Below are 23,930 nucleotides of genomic sequence, written 5' to 3' on the forward strand. Positions count from 1 at the left end.
CTGTGATGGTATGGGGGTGTATTAGTGCCCAAAGCATGGGTAACTTACACATTGTGAAGGCACCGTTAATGCTGAAAAGGTACATACAGGTTTTGGAGCAACATATATTGCCATCCAAGCAACGTTATGATGGACGCCCCTGCTTATTTCAGTAAGAAAATGCCAAGCCACGTGTTACAACAGCATGGCTTCGTAGTAACAGAGTGTGGGTACTAGACTGGCCTGCCTGTAGTCCAGACCTGCCTCTCATTGAAAAGGCATAAAAAAAATAAGTTTCCCAGTTCGAACATTAAATATCTTGTCTTTGCAGTCTATTCAATTGAATATAAGTTGAAAAGAATTTGCAAATCATTGTATTCTGTTTTTATTTACGAATTACACAACGTGCCAACTTCACTGGTTTTGGGTTTTGTACATCTCTCTGCTTGAATATCTGACATCACATCCCTGTACTTCGACAGCTGCAAGCATTTTCAGGAGGAAAATACTTTTACACGCACCGTATTTATATGTGACTTATGTCGTGCTGTAAACTGTAGGCTCTATGCTTTCTTGTCGTGACGTAGCCTAGCACAGCGCTTACAAAGCATGACTTACACTGTATTCACACTGTAAATGTTGTTAATGTTGCTTTTAGTCGCGCATTTTTGTGCACCATTCTGTAAGTTTGGACACTTCACTGGCACCCAAAAGTGACGTGACTTGCTGTGTTGTCCCTCTCCATGGTGATAACTTTGGTTCATTGGTATAAAAATAAAAAGATACGGATATATTGTTGTGTATGTTTGGCTTTTTAAAAATATATGAATAAATTCTGTCCTTAAGGAAGAAATTGTAAAAAAAAATTACCAGGTTTTCACAGCAATTTTTCACAGTAAAATATTGTAATCAAAATGTACTGTAATATTACAACAAATGACGATATTCTTTATATCACAGCAATTAAATGTTATTTCACAGTCAAAAAAAAGAGTCTAATATTTCAACAAATGACTGTGAAAATTACAATATCCCAATATTTCACATTTTTTAAATGTTATTTCATAGTACAATACTGTAATCAAAATGTACTGTAATATTACAACAAATTACTGTAAAAATTACTATATCCCAATATTTCACATGATCTAAATGTTATTTCACAGTAAAATACTGTAATCAAAATGTACTATAATATTACAACAAATTACTAAATTATTATATTTCACAGCAATTAAATGTTATCCATCCATCCATCCATTTTCTACCGCTTATATGTCACAGTAAAAAAAAAGAGTCTAAATGTTACAACACATTACTGTGAAAATTTACTGTAACCCAATATTTCACAGGATCTAAATGTTATTTCACAGTAAAATACTGTAATGAAAATGTACCGTAATATTACAACAAATGACTATACTCTTATATTTCAATGCAATTAAATTATTTCACAGTCAAAAAAAGAGTTTAAAAAAAGAGTCTAATATCACAACAAATTACTGTGAAAATTACAATATCCCAATATTTCCCATGATCTAAATGTTATTTCACAGTAAAATATTGTAATCAAAATGTACTATAATATTACAACAAATGACTATATTCTTATATTTCACAGCAATTAAATGTTATTTCACAGTCAAAAAAACAATGAAAAATTGAGTTTAATATTACAACAAATTACATTACCCCTATATTTTACATTATCTAAATTTTATTTCATAGTAGAATACTGTAATCAAAATGTACTGTAATATTACAACAAATTACTATATTCTTAATATTTCACAGCAATTAAATGTTATTTCACAGTCAAAAAAACAATGAAAAATGTAGTTTAATATTACAACAAATTACATTACCCCTATATTTTACATTATCTAAATGTTATTTCACAGTAGAATACTTTAATCAAAATGTACTGTAATATTACAACAAATTACTATAAAAGTTATATCCTGATATTTCACAGCAATTAATGGTTATTTCACAGTGAAATACTTTAATCAACTGTAACATTACAACAAAGGAGTGTAAAATGTATGATATCCTTATATTTCACAGCAATTTAAATTTGTATTTCACTGTAAAATACGGTAATGAAACTTGTGTAACATTAGAACAGATTATTGTACAAACTAGTACAAAATATAACATAAATCACTACAAAATGATATAACATAAAATAAAGAATGGGGAATGTATTATTTAGAATCTGAAAAATAAAATGTTTTGTAAATTATTTTGTGTAATACATTATTTTGTTCATGTCTTAATAAAAAGTATACAATTGAAAATGATTAATGTAATAAGTCAAAATAAAAACATTCTTAATTTTTCGTAAACTTGCTTTTTTATTTCCTAAAATTATGAAATGTGACCATATTTATTCATGCCCTATATCAAACGTCTCCAAAATGCGGCCCGATGGCCATCAACTCATTTTTTTAATTTATTTTTTTATTTTACCACTTCTACAGACAAGATAAACACGTACTGGATCAAAACAAATTTCGTATTTTACTCCTTTTGGATTTTTTTTATTTTTATATATATATTTTAAACATTCTACAGACCAAAAAGAACATGTCTTGGATCAAAACAAAATGTTTTTAATTTTGTATTTGTATTTTGTTTTACATTTATTTAGCAAATTCTACAGATCAAAACAAACCTTATTTTTACTTTCACACATTTTGCATACAAAATAAACACATCCTGGATCAAAAAGAAAACATTCTACAAAACAAAACTTTATTTTTTGTATTTCACACATTTTGCATATAAAAGAAAATTATGGAGCCAGCCCAAACCGCCCCCCAAAAACGGGGTCTGCATGCTGTTAATATGCGGCCCTCGGAGGAGTAAGTTTTATAGGGAAAACTTACTGGCATAGGCCAGTGATTCTCAAACTTTTTTCACCAAGTACCATCTCAGAAAACTCTTGGCTCTCCAAGTACCACTATAATGACCGACATTAAAACACAGTAGCGTAGTAGGCCTAGGTATTGACTAAAAACAAGACCGATGTTTTATTTAACAAGCATAACTAATATTTTTTGCTACTGGAACATTACACCATACTTGCCAACCCTCCCGGTTTTACCGGGAGACTCCCGGTATTCAGCGCCTCTCCCGATAACCTCCCGGCAGAAATTTTCTCACAACAAACTCCCGGTATTCAGCCGGAGCTGGAGGCCACGCCCCCTCCAGCTCAATGCGGACCTGAGTGGGGACAGCCTGTTCTCACGTCCGCTTTCCCACAATATAAACAGCTTGCCTGCCCAATGACATCATAACATCTACGGCTTTTAGAAAGTAGAGTGCACAACTGCGCACACAACAACGAGACGAAGCAGAAGAACGAGGAAGTTACAGACATGGCGACGCCGTCGACGAGCAAGATGAAGAAATATGCTTGCAAGTTCCAAAACGAATGGAAACAAGAATTTCAGTTCATCCAGGACAGTTCGAAGGGGAAGGGGTATGCTGCCTGTACATTTTGTAGAACAGAATTCTCCATTGAACACGGTGGCCGAAATTATATACTAAGTCATGAACGGAGAAGTTAAACAGGACAATACTGCCATCTACTGGATAGCCTCCGGAACACTGAAATTCAAGTATTTATTTTATTTATATGTATAATAAAATAAATTTAAAAAAAAAAATATATACATATATATATATATATATATATATATATATATATATATATATATATATATATATATATATATATATATATATATATATATATATATATATATATATAGCTAGAATTCACTGAAAGTCAAGTATTTCATACACACATATATATATATATATATATATATATATATATATATATATATATATATATATATATATATATATATATATATATATATATATATATATATATATATATATATATATATATATATATGAAATACTTGAGTTGGTGAATTCTAGCTGTAAATATACTCCCCTATTAACCATGCCCCCAGCCCCACCCAGTATCAGAGGTCTCAAGGTTGGCAAGTATATACACACAGTTTAAAGGCCTACTGAAAGCCACTACTACCGACCACGCAGTCTGATAGTTTATATATCAATGATGAAATCTTAACCAAGGTAATCAAAAAGGTTAACCAACGAACGAGATTTCTCTACAGAATTTCCTCTCTGGTCAACAAAAGCACCTTGAGGATTCTGGCGGGAACTCTCGTTCAACCCTTTTTCGATTACGCATGCACCTCCTGGTACCCTAGCACCTCCAAAACCCTCAAATCTAAACTCCAAACATCTCAGAACAAGCTAGTCAGGTTACTTCTAGACCTCCACCCCAGATCCCACCTCACTCCTACCCACTTCTCTAAAGTGGGCTGGCTCAAGGTGGAGGACAGAGTTAAACAACTTGCACTGAGCCTAGTCTATAAAATCCGCTACACCTCCCTGATACCGAAGTACATGTCAAACTACTTCCTTAACGTAAATGACCGCCATAACCACAACACCAGGGGGTGCTCCACTAACCACGTTAAACCCAGATTCCGAACTAACAAAGGTCTTAACTCATTCTCTTTCTATGCCACATCAATGTGGAATGCGCTCCCAACAGGTATAAAAGAAAGGGCATCTCTATCCTCCTTCAAAACCGCACTAAAAGTTCACCTCCAGGCAGCTACAACCCTAAACTAACACCCTCCCCGGATTGCTAATAATCAAATGTAAACAATCAAATGCAGATTCTTTTTCTTATGCCTTCTGATCTCTCTCTCTCTCTCTCTCTCTCTCTCTCTCTCTCTCTATGTCCACTACTTGATGTCCATATCCCCACCCCCCCACCCCACCCCCCCTCCACACTCCTGATTGTAAATAATGTAAATAATTCAATGTGATTATCTTGTGTGATGACTGTATTATGATGATAGTATATATGATAGTATATATCTGTATCATTAATCAATTTAAGTGGACCCCGACTTAAACAAGTTGAGAAACTTATTCGGGTGTTACCATTTAGTGGTCAATTGTACGGAATATGTACTTCACTGTGCAACCTACTAATAAAAGTCTCAATCAATCAATCAATCAATCAACATTTCAACACATGCCAATACGGCCGGGTTAACTTATAAAGTGACATTTTAAAATTCCCGGGAAATATCCGGCTGAAACATCGCGGTATGATGACGTATGCGCGTGACGAAGTCCGAGTAACGGAAGTTATGGTACCCCGTAGAATCCTATACAAAAAGCTCTGTTTTCATTTCATAATTCCACAGTATTCTGGACATCTTTTGCAATTTTTTTAATGAACAATGAAGGCTGCAAAGAAGACAGTTGTAGGTGGGATCAGTGTATTAGCAGCGGACTACAGCAACACAACCAGGAGGACTTTGTTGGAGCGCTAGCCGCGCTAGCCGCCGACTTCACCTTGACTTCCTACGTCTCCGGGCCGCCAAACGCATCGGGTAAAGTCCTTCGTCCTTCTGCCGATCGCTGGAACGCAGGTGAGCACGAGTGTTGATGAGCAAATGAGGGCTGGCTGGCGTAGGTGGAGAGCTAATGTTTTTAGCATAGCTCTGTGCAGTCCGGTTGCTAAGTTAGCTTCAATGGCGTCGTTAGCACAGCATTGTTAACCTTCGCCAGCCAGGAAAGCATTAACCGTGTATTTACATGTCCACGGTTTAATAGTATTGTTGATTTTCTATCTATACTTCCAGTCAGGGGTTTATTTATTTTGTTTCTATATGCAGTTAAAGCAAGATGCTATCACGTTAGCTCGTAGCTAAAGCATTTCGCCGATGTATTGTCGTGGAGATAAAAGGCACTGAATGTCCATTTCGCGTTCTCGACTCTCATTTTCAAGAGGATATAGTATCCGAGGTGGTTTAAAATACAAATCTGTGATCTACAATAGAAAAAGGAGAGTGTGGAATCCAATGAGCCAGCTTGTACCTAAGTTACGGTCAGAGCGAAAAAAGATACGTCCATCGCTGCCTCTCAAGTCATTCACTGTAACGTTCCTCATCCACGAATCTTTCATCCTCGCTCAAATTAATGGGGTAATCATCACTTTCTCGGTCCGAATCTCTCTCACTCCATTGTAAACAACGGGGAATTGTGAGGAATCCTAGCTCCTGTGACGTCACGCTACTTCCGGTACAGGCAAGGCTTTTTTTATCAGCGAGCAAAAGTTGCGAACTTTATCGTCGATTTTCTCTACTAAATCCTTTCAGCAAAAATATGGCAATATCGCGAAATGATCAAGTATGACACATAGAATGGATCTGCTATTCCCGTTTAAATAAATAAAAATCATTTCAGTAGGCCTTTAACACATTATTTAATGAATTATTTGGCGTACTTCTAGAAAGAGTCTGTGTACTCCCAGTTTGAGAATCACTATACCAACTGTACGAACATACAGTATCACCCCAACAGCTTACGGTAAGTATTTTTCTGTTTTATAAGGATGGAGCTCTGCACCATCTCAATCTTGGCTTATTACCAAATATAGATTGTTGTTTTAAGTAAATGGAGGCAAGTGTGGAGCAGTCCAAGTGTGCACAGCCAGAACCAGTTATAAGCTGAATGTACACATATCTGCAGGGACTATTGAAGCTTTGCAGACGTCAGCACCAGCGTCAGCTTTTTTCCGCTCTTATGCCCTCAATGCCAGCACACCGTGGGGGAAAAAACACGGACACAGCATGCGCCAAAGTTGACACAAAATTAAAAGCGCATTACACCCAAAAGCAGGTTAATTGATTGGTATGATTGTACGTTCATAAGCGCTGCATTATTGGTGACTCTTACTGCAGCATACTTATGAATGGCACTTTGTTCTGGGATTGTCAGTCATAGCAGATCTTGTTGGAATCTCTCATGAATCACAGCCTTATGGACTAAAAAGTACAAAGACATTAAGTAAAAAGCTTAGGCTTAGAATGATTTCTAAAATGATTTCACTTTCACCGCAATGTTTTCAAACGCTGCTTCCACATCCGGGTCCTAAACCAAATTGTGACATGGATAAAAAATTTTCCCATCCGGTCTTCAACCATATTTTAACTTGTTTGTTCTGGATTCACAAATAGTTAACTGAGCACTTACCTGTTTTACACAAATAACTCGACTTTGCTGTGGGCTTTCGTAATCTCCGTTGCTAGCTCAACGCCGCTGTGACATGCCACTCAGAGCACAGCACCGTACATTGACTGTGCTCCATCAAATGTGACCGGACAGCACACACAGGTAGTAATTGGTTCCGTTTTGTAGATATTAACGCCATGAAAAGAACGTTTAGTAGCGAGGCTGACATTTATGCATTCGTTACTAAAATGTTAACACACAGGACCTTTCATGGTTGTATTTAATACTTCACTTTATCTGGGTGGAATTTTATTGCTAGGAAGACAATTATTTACTATTTAATGTTACAACTCAATGCACAACACACAATTACATTTTAATGTTTATTTAAACAGAATACAGGTTTATTTTGTAATACATACTGAAACATTTTACATAAAAAGGACCAACTACACTGTAACTGAGGCCCAGTCAATGAGAAATAAGCAATACATGGAGGATGTATGTTTGACATAATTACAGTAGTAATGTCATAAAGGAGATACACATGGTGTGCTGTCAATTACAACCAGGGTATTATGTGCTTAAATCACATTATAGAGATTATATATTTTGCAACAGATAAAAACAGTGCACATATAGTAATGTTCAAACTCTTCAGTGCTGAACACTAGGGGCCGCTCTTTAATCTTGCCACACGAACTTCCTCCATGAGCTCCTTTAGGTACTCAATCTCTCTGGCCATAGACTCTGCCTTCTCACTCAACTCCACATTCTTCCTCTCCAGAGTGGTGTGCTCTATCAACAAGGTGTCCTGCTCCACCCTCTTTTTCTGTCTGTAACGCGTCGCTGCCGTCTTATTCTGCTCCATCTTCTTCTCTTTCTTGTTCTTGGGCGCCTTCGACGCCGTTCTTCCGTCCGTTTTGTTTCCGGGCACCTTTGACACCGCGCTCTCGTCTGCACACGACTTGAATTTGACTGTGGGCGAAGGCGGGCTAGCATTGGGTTTGGGGTAGGGTCTGCTTCTGGAGGACCACGCAGAAGGGGAATGAGGAGTGACGGTGGGTGCAGCGGCAAGGAGCCCTGCGTTGTTTTGAGGAGCCAGCAATAGGACGATCCTGGTTGGTGAAAGGGAAAGAACAACCCTCTGGACCGGAGGCGCCACAGCTACCGGACCCACCTCACTCGTGGGGACATCCACTTCACTGCCAAGGTCCAGGGTGTAGGCAGGGGAAGCGGCGATGGAGGGGGATGTAGAGCGTGGGGAGTCACAAGAGGTCGGCTCGGATTTGATTTCCGAGTCCTCTTGGGGCTCTGGGATAGACTGGACAGGGGAAGGAACACCACAAACCTCAGAGGGATCGGAACCAGCAGCCTGGGGGTAGGGAACATCAGGTGCGGAGGCAGTGGCGATGCTCGAAAGGGTTTGGATTGGGAGCGAATCGAGCTCGAGGGAGGCCATGAACTCATCGGGATCACTTGGAGAATCTTTATCTGGGACGCAGGGGCCTATCAGAGAATCCAGGTCGAGGTCACTCAGATCCATCCTTTCGGCCATCCAGTCCAGGTCCCCAAACATGTCATCTGAGGATCAAAACAAGCACATTATGAAGGTTCCAAATGTAGATTCAAAGAATACGCCGTCATAATCATGTCATTACCTTTGCCGTCCATCGCAGCATCTCTCAACTGACCCGAGTTATCCAACAAGGGAAAGGGGAGCGGCTCAGATGAAATCCCAGATTTCCCCTGGAAGATCACTGGCGGCGAGTGTGGGGGGGAATAGAAAGTTGGAGAAGACTGAGATGATAGGTTAAAAGGTGACACTGGTGCTGCCATTCCATCCACTGAGGTTGGTCCTCCTTTGCAGTGGTCAGAGTGAGACACCTCGAAGCCCATAGAGTCAGCCATGGGAGAGGAAGGCTCCCATAGAAGGACCTCCATGTCTTCCAGGCCAAACTGTGAGCTTGTCGTCGTCGTGGTCATAGTGGCTGTTATTGGTCACGAACGGAGTGCGAAATAATGCTCGGAGGCCGCCGAAGTCTTTGATGCTGTCGCGTGCAGCAGTGCTGAGGGTTTCCACGTGGGACCTGGGAATAAATATGGAGACATTTTAATCATTAAAATAAAATACAACTTTTGCTGTTCTTGTAAATAACTATACAAGATACTCTTTGTGCTCTATATTGGCTTTCATCATCTTTACAACAGGGCTGGTGCCGAGAATAGTGGCTCAACACTACCCCCTCTCTGACAAATAAGGCGCTGCATGTCACGTGGTTTACCGTGACGTCATTCTGCCTCAAATAGGTCAAAGAGTTCCCATCCCCCAATGAAGGCCACGCCGCCATTTTAACACCAGTAAAACTGATTAGCTTTAACGGCCACGTTGGCATTTGTGAAATAAAAGTCATAGCAATTTGAAAGCAGTCCCAACAGTCGTAACTCGAATTTGTTGGGAATATTAACAAAATCAGCTTTATTTAGCAATGGTGAGTTAAAGAGCTGGACTATTTGGGATACATTTAATCGCACAATTGCTTAGGAAATCTCAAGCGTTAAATCAGCCACAGTTAATCCTTAGTTTGACAAAACCTACGACTATAATTACATTGTGTATTCATTAATCTACTATATCGTAGCTACAATACAAAAATGTGAATGTTTAATATCGAATAAGGAGACAGCGTGGCATGTGGCGCCGTGCTAGGCCCCAACACACGTTAACGTAGAAAGCCCAAATATTTAAAGGAATACTTACGACATGTTTGCTGAATTAGAAGTGACTCAGTGCACTGGTTGGATGCACTGTTTGTTGGAGGCTGCTGGGCGCTGCACACGTTTACGCTGCCATTTCGGCAAAAACAGACAGTAGTCCCGGAATGCTGCTGTCGTCTCGGTCCGAAGTAGAAATAAAACGGCTCACGGCAACGAGCTGTGATCTTTATAGTTTGTGCTGCGGCTTGCTGTATCCTTCCGTAACGTTGACGATTACTCCGCCTGGGTCTGCATTTCACGAAAGTTTATAAACATCTTAAAATAAATAAGTCAGTGTATAATAAGTATTCAAATGTTAAAAAAATATACCATCCCGGTGAAAAAGAAGAATCAGGAAAGAGGGTTTTAATGGCATTCAATTCACTTGCACAATATTTGAAAATGAGTCAAGATAGGGAGCGTTTTTCCTTATGGACCATATGAATCCCCAATTAATAAAATATATAAATGCAAGATAATATTGTCAGGAAAATACATATTTTTTTAATGAGAAAAGTGTCCTGCACATTGATATGATTGCATTCTTGATTAATACAATTTTTAAAATACATGAACATTAGCATATGTTGCCTCTCCCCGCTTCCTAAAATGAGACTTAATTACTGGGCTAGTTATTGCTACCATGAAAAATGTAAACTTTTAAGTAATATTTTTTTTTAAATATATGTTACTCTTACCAGCTATACATAAGTATTAAACAATTTTGTTAAAATCCACACTAAGTCATTTCCTATATGGGTTTCTCTTGTATATTATCTCAAATCTGAGCACAGCTAGGTTACACTTTAATATAATTTAAACTTTTATTTTATTTTAAGTATTCATTACACCTAGTGTGTTTGTGACAATCATTGGTACTTTAACTTTATTTTTAAAATTAAAACATTTTTTCACTTAATTTCATCAAAGTCTGTTGGCTTGTGAATGTGAGTGTGAATGTTGTCTGTCTATCTGTGTTGGCCCTGTGATGAGGTGGTGACTTATCCAGGGTGTACCCCGCCTTCCACCCGAATGCAGCTGAGATAGGCTCTAGCACCCCCCCGTGACCCCAAAAGGGACAAGCGGTAGAAAATGGATGGATGTCGGCTTGTTGAACTATTTGAGTTTTCAACAAATTTGCGACTTGGCATTTTTCCTCTGTTGTTTGTTTCTTTTTTAGCATCTCTAGCAGGGTCTCAAAGTCGCGGCACATTTGCGGCTAATACTTAAATACATCCATCCATCCATCCATTTTCTACCGCTTATTCCCTTCGGGGTCGCGGGGGGCGCTGGAGCCTATCTCAGCTACAATCGGGCGGAAGGCGGGGTACACCCTGGACAAGTCGCCACCTCAATACTTAAATACAGTGGTACCTTAACTTAAGAGCGCTTAAGATCTGTCTCTCGGTTATTCGTTTTGCTTTAAGTTGCAAGCAAAATGAAAGCACAACAAACACACAATGGACAACACAAAAAGCAACTTCCTGTAAGCAAGCGGAAGTGTCTTTGATCATTTCTTGCCATGCCAAAATATAACATTTGTACACTCTATTTTATATTTATTCTGACTTAAAGGCATACCACAGCTCAGGGTCACTTATGGATTTTAGAATACGTGTCAAATGCAAGGCCCGGGCCAGATCTGGCCCGGGCCAGATCTGGCCCGCCATGTGCCATTATGTGGTCTGCCACTTAATTTTGCTTGGCCCACTACATCATTTTACGTGGCCTGCCACATGATTCTAAATGGCCTGCCACATCATTTTAGGGGGCCTGTCACATCATATTATGTGGCCTGCCACATCATTTAATATGTTCTGACACATAATTTTACTTGGCCCACCATGTTATTTCTGTGGCCCACAACATAATTTTATGTGGCCTGCCACTTCATTTTACATGGCCTGTCACATAATTTCAGGTAGCCTGCCACATCATTTCATGTATTCTGCTACCTAATTTTACTTGGCTCACTACATCACTTTACAAAAAAGTGAGACCCCATTTTTATGACTTGTTGGGGTCCCTGGGACCCCATTTTGAAAATTCCTAGCGCCAACACTGTAAGAGGATATCTTTCTTCCATGACATGTTGAAATAATCGTGAGCTCGCCAGAGAGAGCAATTACACAAAACACATATGTGTTATTTCAAAACAATATCACTACCTGATGTTTACTAAAACTCCACTATCTGTATTAACTTGTCAAACACACAAGCAGGCACGTGCACACATAGGGCCCTATGGGTGCCTGAGCCCCTGCCCTTTTTTGCCTCGTCTTAAAAAGTGCCCTCTGCCTGTGTGTGTGTGTTTTTTTTTCTTTAAACAACATTAATAAATTCCTGTCAGGGATGTAAAAAAACAAAACAAAACAAAAAAAAACAGCAGTACAAAAACTCCACGTTTTCTTGTAATACCGGGTTGTTTGAGCCTGCCGCTTCCTTTAAACGTTTAGTCCCTCCTCGATCTGCGGGCTGCAGCCAGGGTTACTCAGACGTGACAGTGGATTGATTGATTGATTGATTGAGACTTTTATTAGTAGGTTGCACAGTGAAGTACATATTCCGTACAATTGACCACTAAATGGTAACACCCGAATAAGTTTTTCAACTTGTTTAAGTCGGGGTCCACTTAAATTGATTCATGATACAGATATATACTATCATATATACTATCATCATAATACAGTCATCACACAAGATAATCACATTGAATTATTTACATTATTTACAATCAGGAGTGTGGAGGGGGGGTGGGGTGGGGGGGGGGGTAGTGGACATAGAGAGAGAGAGAGAGAGAGAGAGAGAGAGAGAGAGAGAGAGAGAGAGAGAGAGAGAGAGAGAGAGATCAGAAGGCATAAGAAAAAGAATCTGCATTTGATTGTTTACATTTGATTATTAGCAATCCGGGGAGGGTGTTAGTTTAGGGTTGTAGCTGCCTGGAGGTGAACTTTTATAGCGGTTTTGAAGGAGGATAGAGATGCCCTTTCTTTTATACCTGTTGGGAGCGCATTCCACATTGATGTGGCATAGAAAGAGAATGAGTTAAGACCTTTGTTAGTTCGGAATCTGGGTTTAACGTGGTTAGTGGAGCACCCCCTGGTGTTGTGGTTATGGCGGTCATTTACGTTAAGGAAGTAGTTTGACATGTACTTCGGTATCAGGGAGGTGTAGCGGATTTTATAGACTAGGCTCAGTGCAAGTTGTTTAACTCTGTCCTCCACCTTGAGCCAGCCCACTTTAGAGAAGTGGGTAGGAGGGAGGTGGGATCTGGGGTGGAGGTCTAGAAGTAACCTGACTAGCTTGTTCTGAGATGTTTGGAGTTTAGATTTGAGGGTTTTGGAGGTGCTAGGGTACCAGGAGGTGCATGCGTAATCGAAAAAGGGTTGAACGAGAGTTCCCGCCAGAATCCTCAAGGTGCTTTTGTTGACCAGAGAGGAAATTCTGTAGAGAAATCTCGTTCGTTGGTTAACCTTTTTGATTACCTTGGTTGCCATTTTATCACAGGAAAGGTTAGCCTCTAGAATGGAACCTAGGTAGATGACCTCATCTTTCCTGGTGATGACACTGTCACCTACTTTTATGGTGAAGTGATTGACTCTCTTAAGTTTGATGTGGGACCCAAACAGGATGGATTCTGTTTTACCCAAGTGGATGGATAGCTTGTTGTCAGCGAGCCAGGTGCAAGTTCTGAGCAACTTGAACCTGTGAGTTATGGTCTAGTCGCCGTCCACTTATTCAGCATCTAATATGGGTAATATTTCAGAAAAACGCTGTATTATTCTTGTAGTCAATGTGTCAGCTTCTGTTTTTGCCGGACGTCGGAGCACGGCGCATCAATTGAGCCCGGCACATCAAGTCCGCACAGAGCAGAGCGGATCGTGCGGGACAGGAAGTAATGTACAAAATAAAACACCGGGTTAATTTTCAAAATAAAATGCACGTTTACGGCGGATCACATTTCTCTCACAGTAGAGTTTTAGATATAAGGTTATTGTGACTTTGCTATTACTGTGTGGGTTAACAAAATAATAATAATAATAATGATAATAATAACAATAATAATAAGAAGAACAATGATAATGATAATAATAATAATAATAACAATTATTATTATTATTATTATTAGGGCAGCACGGTGGCAGAGGGGTTAGTGCGTCTGCCTCACAATACGAAGGTGCTGAGTAGTCTGGGGTTCAATCCCGGGCTCGGGATCTTTCTGTGTGGACTTTGCATGTTCTCCCCGTGACTGCGTGGGTTCTCTCCGGGTACTCCGGCTTCCTCCCACCTCCAAAGACATGCACCTGGGGATAGGTTGATTGGCAACACTAAATTGGCCCTAGTGTTTGAATGTGAGTGTGAATGTTGTCTGTCTATCTGTGTTGGCCCTGCGATGAGGTGGCGACTTGTCCAGGGTGTACCCCGCCTTCCGCCCGATTGTAGCTGAGATAGGCTCCAGCGCCCCCCGCGACCCCAAAGGGAATAAGCGGTAGAAAATGGATGGATGGATGGATTATTATTATTATTAATAATAATAATAATTTCAGCATTCTGGGGATATAAGATGTAGGTTATCTGTTAGGAATATTGCCATCTGTATTTAAACTTGATTCATGTTGATTATGCCTGCAGCCCAATGCCAAAAAAAGAAAGGATACAGCCCTCTACTGGCCCCTGGTCCATATTTTTGGGTTTCAGTTGTTTAGTCTGAGCATTAAGTGAGATAGACCATAAGTTACAACTTGATGGTGTTTTCATCAAGTTAAGGGAAGGACAGATTTTCACATTTAAGTTTTTTCCATTTGGGTATTTATTTTTGTATTTTTTTTCAAAGTTCATGTTGCACTGTTCAATGTTCAATATTAAAGTGCTTATCTTTAACAAAAAATAGCCTAATAATAAACCAGTGTTTTGTTGCTTTTCATGTCTTCCAAGCCTATGATAATGTGAATTAACTCATTATGACAATAATTTGTTGACACAAAAGAAATGGCAATCACTTTTACTTACAAAGGACACACAGCTAAGTAGTTAGTGTTAGGATCCGCTGCTCGGATCACAGTTTGTTTACTTTTTAGTGTCACATGTGTTTTCAGCACCTTGTTTTTGTTTCTGTTGCCATGACGGCAGATTATGCTCAGCTGCCTCTGGTTAGTGTTCGAGACGCTCACCTGTTGTCCGGGCACTAATCAGAGGGCTATTTAGTCTTCGCCCAGGCAGCACTCTGCCTGGCTTCCTAATTTGCTCATATGCAACAAGTATCGACCGCTTTGTTTCCTGCTAGCTTTCAGGCTATGCTATTTTTTTGCTTGCTAGCTCCCATGCTAGTCCTTTTGTTTTTTCTCCTGTCTGATTTAGTTCTTGAATAAATCATTTTTCCTACCTGCAAGCTGTGTCCGAGCCCGTCTGCATCCTTGGGAGAACACCTCGCACCACGATGCGACCCGGTCGTTACAGTTAGCTTCCTATTAGCAAATTGAATTTTACATTAATTTCCATATTGTGTAAAGGACCAAAAAAAAAATTCCTGCCCTTTTCTGACTTTGAGCCCCTGCCCCTCTATAATCATGTGCACGTCCCTGCACACAAGTATCTAAAAATTAGGGGTGTAACGATTCGTTTTAACAACAATTCGATTCCAAATTTGTGGTTGCGATACGATTCAGGAATAATTGTTTTGTTTTTTTAGAACGATACAATTCGAAACGCGTTGAAATCAATTATGTAACTTTTTAGCCCAGTGTGACTGTGAAATAAATACTACATACTGGGTGTCCGTGTACGTCGCGGCCATCTGCTTTTCGTTTGGAATAGAAAAATAACCCATCCATCCATTTTTTACCGCTTTATAATTTAACTTAAAAATCAACTTTCCCCGTTTTTTGGTTTGATAATAAAACAACAAAAATGGAAAACAGATTGTTATTCGGTCCGTGTACCTTCCATTCATTCTATTTCAAATTCTGAAACGCAAATCAAAAAATAAAATTAGGGCCGTTTTTTTATATATATGGCAGATTTTAAAACAAACAAAAAAGGGTTGATTTTCATTAAAACATTGCCATACAATTAGATTTTGTGCTGTTTTCCTTTTATGGATTTTTTCCCAGATAAACACAATAATCGAATATATGTTCATTCAAAATGCAAAATGCGTGGTTATTTGTGTGACGACAAAATGAACCGGAAGCAGTATTTTAGCTTTTCCTTTGTGATTAGCATGTTTCTTTGTTGTTTTTTTGCATTTAAGAATTGGAAATCGAATAAACGGAAGGTACACTGACCAAGAGGACTCCTGCTGAACAAAGATGTTAGCGTTATGCTAAAAACAAGCTAAACACAAAGAAAAGTTAAAATACTGCTTCCGGTTCAATTTGTCATCACACACATAGACATCTTATAAGGGGACGCAGCATCGACCGCTACTGCCTTCTGGCGCTGACAAGACACGGGGCCGCCATCTTGGAGTGGTGATCCGCTCCACTCAGTGTAATTCATTTGGCAGGAGCAATGAACTGTCAGCGCATTTAATTAATCTTACCTCACTGAATACCACTGATTTTCACGCGTTTTTTTTGTCATACGTGTAGCTATGAAAAAGGGCACATGTTTTGGCGTGTTTTATTATTCATAATTTGCTTAACAGTAATAGAATATTTTTATATGCTATAAGTCAGTGGTCCCCAACCACCACAACATTTTTTTATTTTATTAAATCAACATAAAAAACACAATATATAAATTATATATCAATATAGATCAATACAGTCTGCAGGGATACAGTCCGTAAGCACACATGATTGTATTTCTTTATGAAAAAAAATTAAAAATAATAAAATAAAATAAAAAAACACTGTCTTGACACTTTGTATTGATATTTTGTATTACATTCTTCCCTTAAATGATAATGTTTACATAATCCATCCATCCATTTTCTACCGCTTGTCCCTTTTGGGGTCACGGGGGGTCGCTGGAGCCTATCTCAGCTATATTATAATCAGTGTTGGTTACTGTAACGCCGTTAGTTTCGGCGGTAACTAGTAATCTAACGCGTTATTTTTTATATTCAGTAACTCAGTTACCGTTACTACATGATGCGTTACTGCGTTATTTTACGTTACTTTTTATGTAGTATAGAGTGTGTTTTATCGGAGAGCTGCATCGTTCTGATTCTTCTTGGGGCGGTACAGCTCAATTGGTAGAGCGGCCGTGCCAGCAACTTGAGGGTTGCAGGTTCGATCCCCGCTTCCGCCATCCTAGTCACTGCCGTTGTGTCTTTGGGCAAGACACTTTACCCACCTGCTCCCAGTGCCACCCACACTGGTTTAAATGTAACTTAGATATTGGGTTTCACAATGTAAAGCGCTTTGAGTCACTTGAGAAAAAGCGCTATATAAATGTAATTCACTTCACTTCTTGTGTCACAAACCGGAGAAGAGAGACCTGCGCTCTGTGTGTGTGTCTGGGTGTGAGTGTGGAGGGGGGGGGGGGCGTGGTCTGATCATGGCGGAGCCAGAAGTCGAGTTTGTTAACATGGAGATATTTTCACTACTTTTCTTTTGTCGAGCACAAAGAAAATAACATTTTAGTTAAATGCAAATTGTGCTTTGGATCAAATATATCCCATCTATTGCCCAAAACAGTAATTCAAATCTGCTGAAACAAGCTACATAAGCAACATGCTTCGACGTAGCTAGTAAAGAGAGACAGAGACTCCAATGCCACTTCACCTCCACCACCACCATTTAAGGATGAACTCTGCCTCTGCTCATCATTCAGCACTGAAGGTACACACTCTGTCAATCAATGTTCCCTCTAATTGTTCATGTGTGAGCAAACGCAAAAAGTCCCTGAGCATTCAGTGGAGCCCATGTGAGCAACATCAGACGTGCACACTGTGGCTACACCAGCAGCACACCTGTCCCAAACCTGACTAAATAACAAGTTACATCTCCATCCATCCATCCATTTTCTACCGCTTGTCCCTTTCGGAGACGCTGGAGCCTATCTCAGCTGCATTTGGGCGGATGCCGGGGTACACCCTGGACAAGTCCCCACCTCATCGCAGGGCCAACACAGATAGAAAGACAACATTTTCTTATTATTATAATCAAATGACAGCAGTCATTTCCATTTCTAATATAAGTGTTTAGGCCCACTTACAATGACAATAACAACAAATATTGTTTTTCATGAACTGTGTACTTGTATTGTTTGTCTGGGTGGAGGTCCTGCTTTGGAAATAATTTGTACCCCTTTCAGACATTGCATTTAGTTCCCATTAAAACATTCACATGTTGCACAATGAGATGTAAGCAGGGGATCATGCGTACATTCCTGCAACTTCCTGTTTGTAAAAAATATATTTTTATTAGTATTTATTTAATATACTAACAGCATTTCATGATTAATATTTATAAATTAAGATTCCTAATAAATGACACTAGAATAAGCACACATTTGATTGGTAAATCATAGTGTAACGACCTGGAATGACACTTTATGTGTGGTGTTGGAGTTGTCCGACTTTTTGTGTGGCTGTAAACGCATCACTGGCTAAGTGCCATATGTGCATGTGTTGGCGCAAGTGAGAAAGAGCGAGCGGCTGCTGTTGATATAACAAAGTTGCTTTTGGTCTGGTTTGTACTGCAGAAAATGACCACTTTGGCTAGATATAATTTGTTTTACTAATGTTTTGGTGATGTGTTTATGGCCGACAATAAAGAGTTTTGCTCAGTAAAGTGATGGATGGAATTCATGTTTTGATTGATTGAGACTTTTATTAGTAGGTTGCACAGTGAAGTACATATTCCGTACAATTGACCACTAAATGGTAACACCCGAATAAGTTTTTCAACTTGTTTAAGTCGGGGTCCACTTAAATTGATTCATGATACAGATATATACTATCAGATATATACTATCATCATAATACAGTCATCACACAAGATAATCACATTGAATTATTTACATTTTTTACAATCAGGGGTGTGGAGGAGGGGGGGGGTAGGATATGGACAGCAAGTAGTGGACATAGAGAGAGAGAGAGAGAGAGAGAGAGAGAGAGAGAGAGAGAGAGAGAGAGAGAGAGAGAGAGAGATCAGAAGGCATAAGAAAAAGTATCTGCATTTGATTGTTTACATTTGATTATTAGCAATCCGGGGAGGGTGTTAGTTTAGGGTTGTAGCTGCCTGGAGGTGAACTTTTATTGCGGTTTTGAAGGAGGATAGAGATGCCCTTTCTTTTATACCTGTTGGGAGCGCATTCCACATTGATGTGGCATAGAAAGAGAATGAGTTAAAGGCCTACTGAAACCTACTACTACCGACCACGCAGTCTGATAGTTTATACATCAATGATGAAATCTTAACATTGCAACACATGCCAATATGGCCGGGTTGAATTATAAAGTGACTTTTAAAACTTCCCGGGAAATATCCGGCTGAAACGTCGCGGTATGATGACGTATGCGCGTGACGAAGTCAGAGTAACGGAAGTTATGGTACCCGTAGAATCCTATACAAAAAGCTCTGTTTTCATTTCATAATTCCACAGTATTTTGGACATCTTTTGCAATTTGTTTAATGAACAATGAAGGCTGCAAAGAAGACAGTTGTAGGTGGGATCGGTGTATTAGCAGCGGACTACAGCAACACAACCAGGAGGACTTTGTTGGAGCGCTAGCCGCGCTAGCCGCGCTGGCCGCGCTAGCCGCCGACCTCACCTTGACTTCCTACGTCTCCGGGCCGCCAAACGCATCGGGTGAAGTCCTTCGTCCTTCTGCCGACTGCTGGAACGCAGGTGAGCACGGGTGTTGATGAGTAGATGAGGGCTGGCTGGCGTAGGTGGAGAGCTAATGTTTTTAGCATAGCTCTGTGAGGTCCCGTTGCTAAGTTAGCTTCAATGGCGTCGTTAGCACAGCATTGTTAACCTTCGCCAGCCTGGAAAGCATTAACCGTGTATTTACATGTCCACGGTTTAATAGTATTGTTGATTTTCTATCTATCCTTCCAGTCAGAGGTTTATTTTTTTGTTTCTATATGCAGTTAAAGCACGATGCTATTACGTTAGCTCGTAGCTAAAGCATTTCGCCGATGTATTGTCGTGGAGATAAAAGGCACTGAATGTCCATTTTGCGTTCTCGACTCTCATTTTCAAGAGGATATAGTATCCGAGGTGGTTTAATATACAAATCCGTGATCCACAATAAAAAAAGGAGAGTGTGGAATCCAATGAGCCAGCTTGTACCTAAGTTACGGTCAGAGCGAAAAAAGATACGTCCATCACTGCCTCTCAAGTCCTTCACTGTAACGTTCCTCATCTACGAATCTTTCATCCTCGCTCAAATTAATGGGGTAATCATCACTTTCTCGGTCCGAATCTCTCTCGCTCCATTGTAAACAATGGGGAATTGTGAGGAATACTAGCTCCTGTGACGTCACGCTACTTCCGGTACAGGCAAGGCTTTTTTTTTATCAGCGAGCAAAAGTTGCGAACTTTATCGTCAATTTTCTCTATTAAATCCTTTCAGCAAAAATATGGCAATATCGCGAAATGATCAAGTATGACACATAGAATGGATCTGCTATTCCCGTTTAAATAAAAAAAAATCATTTCAGTAGGCCTTTAAGACCTTTGTTAGTTCGGAATCTGGGTTTAACGTGGTTAGTGGAGCTCCCCCTGGTGTTGTGGTTATGGCGGTCATTTACGTTAAGGAAGTAGTTTGACATGTACTTCTGTATCAGGGAGGTGTAGTGGATTGTATAGACTAGGCTCAGTGCAAGTTGTTTAACTCTGTCCTCCACCTTGAGCCAGCCCACTTTGGAGAAGTGGGTAGGATTGAGGTGGGATCTGGGGTGGAGGTCTAGAAGTAACCTGACTAGCTTGTTCTGGGATGTTTGGAGTTTAGATTTGAGGGTTTTGGAGGTGCTAGGGTACCAGGAGGTGCATGTGTAATCAAAAAAGGGTTGAACGAGAGTTCCCGCCAGAATCCTCATGGTGCTTTTGTTGACCAGAGAGGAGATTCTGTAGAGAAATCTCGTTCGTTGGTTAACCTTTTTGATTACCTTGGTTGCCATTTTATCACAGGAAAGGTTAGCCTCTAGAATGGAACCTAGGTAGATGACCTCATCTTTCCTGGTGATAACAATGTCACCCACTTTTATAGTGAAGTCATTGACTTTCTTAAGGTTGATGTGGGACCCAAACAGGATGGATTCCGTTTTACCTAAGTGTATGGATAGCTTGTTGTCAGCGAGCCAGGTGCAAGTTCTACAGAGCTCAGCACTGAGGATCAACATTGATTCAACGCCGTCAAAAAGTATGTTGTTTCAACGTTTTGTTTGATTTGCTCAACGTCAGGACCAAATTCAACAAGTTCTCAACGTTGTTTTAATTTCTTGTGTTGCTGGGATACAATTAAACAGATATACAGTACAGGCCAAAAGTTTGGACAAACCTTCTCATTTCAATGCGTTTTCTTTACTTTCGTGAGTATTTACATTGCAGATTGTTACTGAAGGCATCAAAACTATGACACCTGTGAAGTGAAAACCATTTCAGGTGACTACCTCTTGAAGCTCATTGAGAGAATGCCAAGAGTGTGCGAAAAGGTAATCAGAGCAAACGGTGGCTATTTTGAAGAAACTAGAATATAAAACATGTTTTCAGTTATTTCCCCTTTTTTTGTTAAGTACATAACTCCACATGTGTTCATTCATAGTTTTGATGCTTTCAGTGACATCTACAATGTAAATAGTCATGAAAATAAAGAAAACACATTGAATGAGAAGGTGTGTCCCCACATCTGCGGTCCCCTCCAAGGTTTCTCATTGTATCCCACTGGGTTGAGTTTTTCTTGCCCTGATGTGGGATCTGAGTGCAGCCCTTTGAGACACTTGTGATTTAGGGCTATATAAATCAACTTTGATTCATTGATTGATTGAAGCATTTCCACATATCATTGAGATAATCCAGCTCCTCCTGCAGATTTCGAGCCAGCAGTTGAACTCTGCCAGAAAGTCTGCTCTTGTTGGACTTCCTCAGCTTTTTATGTCCGCCCTTGTCTTTATAATACTGGTCCATTTCTGCAGCAAAGGCCTGCAGCAGCCTCTCAGAAGGCGTTGTACTTGCGTAAGAAGAAAGTCTCCCGTTGTGGATGTTATTCCTCACCGCCTGTGACCTGTGGGCCAGCGTCAGTGCGGCAGGCAGCACTCCTCCGGCGTGCTCCAACCTCCCCAGGTCGTGCCTTTGCAGCTCGTTCACTTCAGAAAGGATCAAACCCAGGCAGCGTTCGATATCGGCGACACTCATCGCATAATCGCAGGCCAGCTTCTCAATTTTTTCTTGATCGTTAATCTCCTTGTTGGGTGTAGCGGCATGGACGCCCATGCCACCGGCCGCCCCCACCATTCCGACGCCGACAGCCGTTGCGATCAGCGACACTCCCATGGTCACGGGCGCTAAGGCGATGCCCACCAATGCAGCTACTCCACCAACTGCCCCCGTGGTGCCTCCGGCAATGCCCATATTTTTCACCTTCTTCTCATCTTTGTCCAGGAGTTGTGAGATGGATCTGAACTCGGAAACATAGTACCCTAGACATCGACTTCGCCGTTTCATTAGAACATTGTAGAGATGAAGCGCTTGCCTTATATTCATGGCTCTCTGATTGAATGACCTGGAAGGAAAATAAACTACACTTGAATGATCATTTCCTGAGGTATTTATACCTTATTATTAACTTTTTTAAACCTTATTTCCTGCTTAATATCGAGTCCAAACACTGATGGGGTCTTGTGAGCAGCCTCTGTCAAAAGTCCAGCACAGTTATTGATTATTAAATGCAATATAGTTTAGTATGCAAAACCAACTTTTCTAACCAAATGGTACCTGCTTATGTGTATTTGGGATCTGCATAAGTCCTAAAAATGTTAAATCAAACCGTGGAGGCATTGCAGAGATAGTTTCACGCCAATCTGGCCTTCGTCCCTACTTCCTCCAAACAGTCCGTTTGAAATTGGTCAGTCCTGTGACGTTTTTCTGACGTGTGACGTCCGTGGATGTCTCTGTATATGGTAAAGGCTTACCCAAAGGTCTGTGTGAATCCGCCATTTTATTTATCCTTCAAGCATTTGTAGTAAAAACGAGGTACGACCAAGGTACGACGCAAAGACAGAAAACGCTGTGTTATTGTTTGTATTACACAAGTCAGGGCAGTATTCAAACCTCCGGTCTAATCTGAAGAAGTAAGAAGTGCCTGGAAAACTTTTTTGTTTGTAGGCAATGTGCCTTTTAAAGGGGAACTGCACTTTTTGGGGAATTTTGACTATCGTTCACAATTATTACGAAGATGTATCTATTTTTTTTTAACGCATTCTAACTCGTAAATAAAAGTCTGCTTACAGCGGCGCCAATGGGAGGTCTTCCATTCCGCCCATAAAACCCAATAAAAAACATCTAAAAACCGCCAACAATACTCCATTTACATTTTGTGATTCGAATATTAACCAAGCATTAGTGATATTGTTAATAAGTGCTAACGCAGACCAACTATTCATAGCGGCGCCGTAATCAAAAGCTTCTGTGCTAATGTTGACATGATCGACTGATCAGCTGTTTCCTCGTTTCCTTGCTCGACAAACTTGATCCTAGATAATAAATCATGCCTCTCACCGGGATATTAGAAGACTGAGGACGTATTCCGACAAGTTGGTAAACTTTGACACCCAAGTTAGACCTGGAAATGGCACGAACGACTTGAAAGCTGAACCAGCTCAAGTCCCAGGAAGTGATCTTGGACAGCAGGAGGAGAAAAACTACCATACAGCCCCTGTACATCAACGGGGGATGTGTGGAAAGAGTCTCATCCCTACGCTTCCTGGGAGTTCACCTGGATGAGGACCTGTCATGGAGGACCAACACCACGGCCATCGTCAAGAGGGCACAGCAGAGGCTCTACTTCTTGAGAGTACTCAGGAATCTCCACCTGAGACAGGATCTGCTGGTGTCCTTCTACCGCCGTTCTGTGGAGAGCATCCTCACATACTGCATCTGCGTATGGTTCTGCAGCTGCACAGCAGCAGAGAGGAAAGCTCTCCAGAGGGTCG

The 23,930-nt window shown here is 40.3% G+C and overlaps 2 protein-coding genes across 2 annotated transcripts in view; both read right to left on the reverse strand.

Annotated features, from left to right (window-relative positions):
- Positions 1-7,441: 7,441 nt before the first annotated feature.
- Positions 7,442-9,992, reverse strand: LOC133642971 (cyclic AMP-dependent transcription factor ATF-4-like). Its single transcript, XM_062037394.1, has 3 exons — positions 9,827-9,992; positions 8,727-9,155; positions 7,442-8,649 (listed from the first exon to the last, which is right to left on the reverse strand). The coding sequence occupies exons 2-3, from the start codon at positions 9,049-9,051 to the stop codon at positions 7,736-7,738; spliced, it is 1,239 nt and encodes a 412-aa protein (XP_061893378.1). The 5' UTR covers positions 9,052-9,155; positions 9,827-9,992; the 3' UTR covers positions 7,442-7,735.
- A 6,252-nt stretch (positions 9,993-16,244) lies between these two features.
- The window catches only part of LOC133642992 (uncharacterized), a 46,785-nt gene continuing 39,099 nt past the window's right edge, over positions 16,245-23,930 (reverse strand). The window contains exons 10-12 of the mRNA XM_062037412.1: positions 22,576-22,630; positions 21,779-22,501; positions 16,245-16,260 (exon numbers count right to left, since the gene is read on the reverse strand). Of these exons, the coding sequence (XP_061893396.1) occupies positions 16,245-16,260; positions 21,779-22,501; positions 22,576-22,630 (794 nt within the window). The remainder of the gene's footprint in view (positions 16,261-21,778; positions 22,502-22,575; positions 22,631-23,930) is intronic.

This window comes from Entelurus aequoreus, linkage group LG25, assembly GCF_033978785.1.
Source record: "Entelurus aequoreus isolate RoL-2023_Sb linkage group LG25, RoL_Eaeq_v1.1, whole genome shotgun sequence".
Taxonomy (NCBI): Eukaryota; Metazoa; Chordata; class Actinopteri; order Syngnathiformes; family Syngnathidae; genus Entelurus; species Entelurus aequoreus.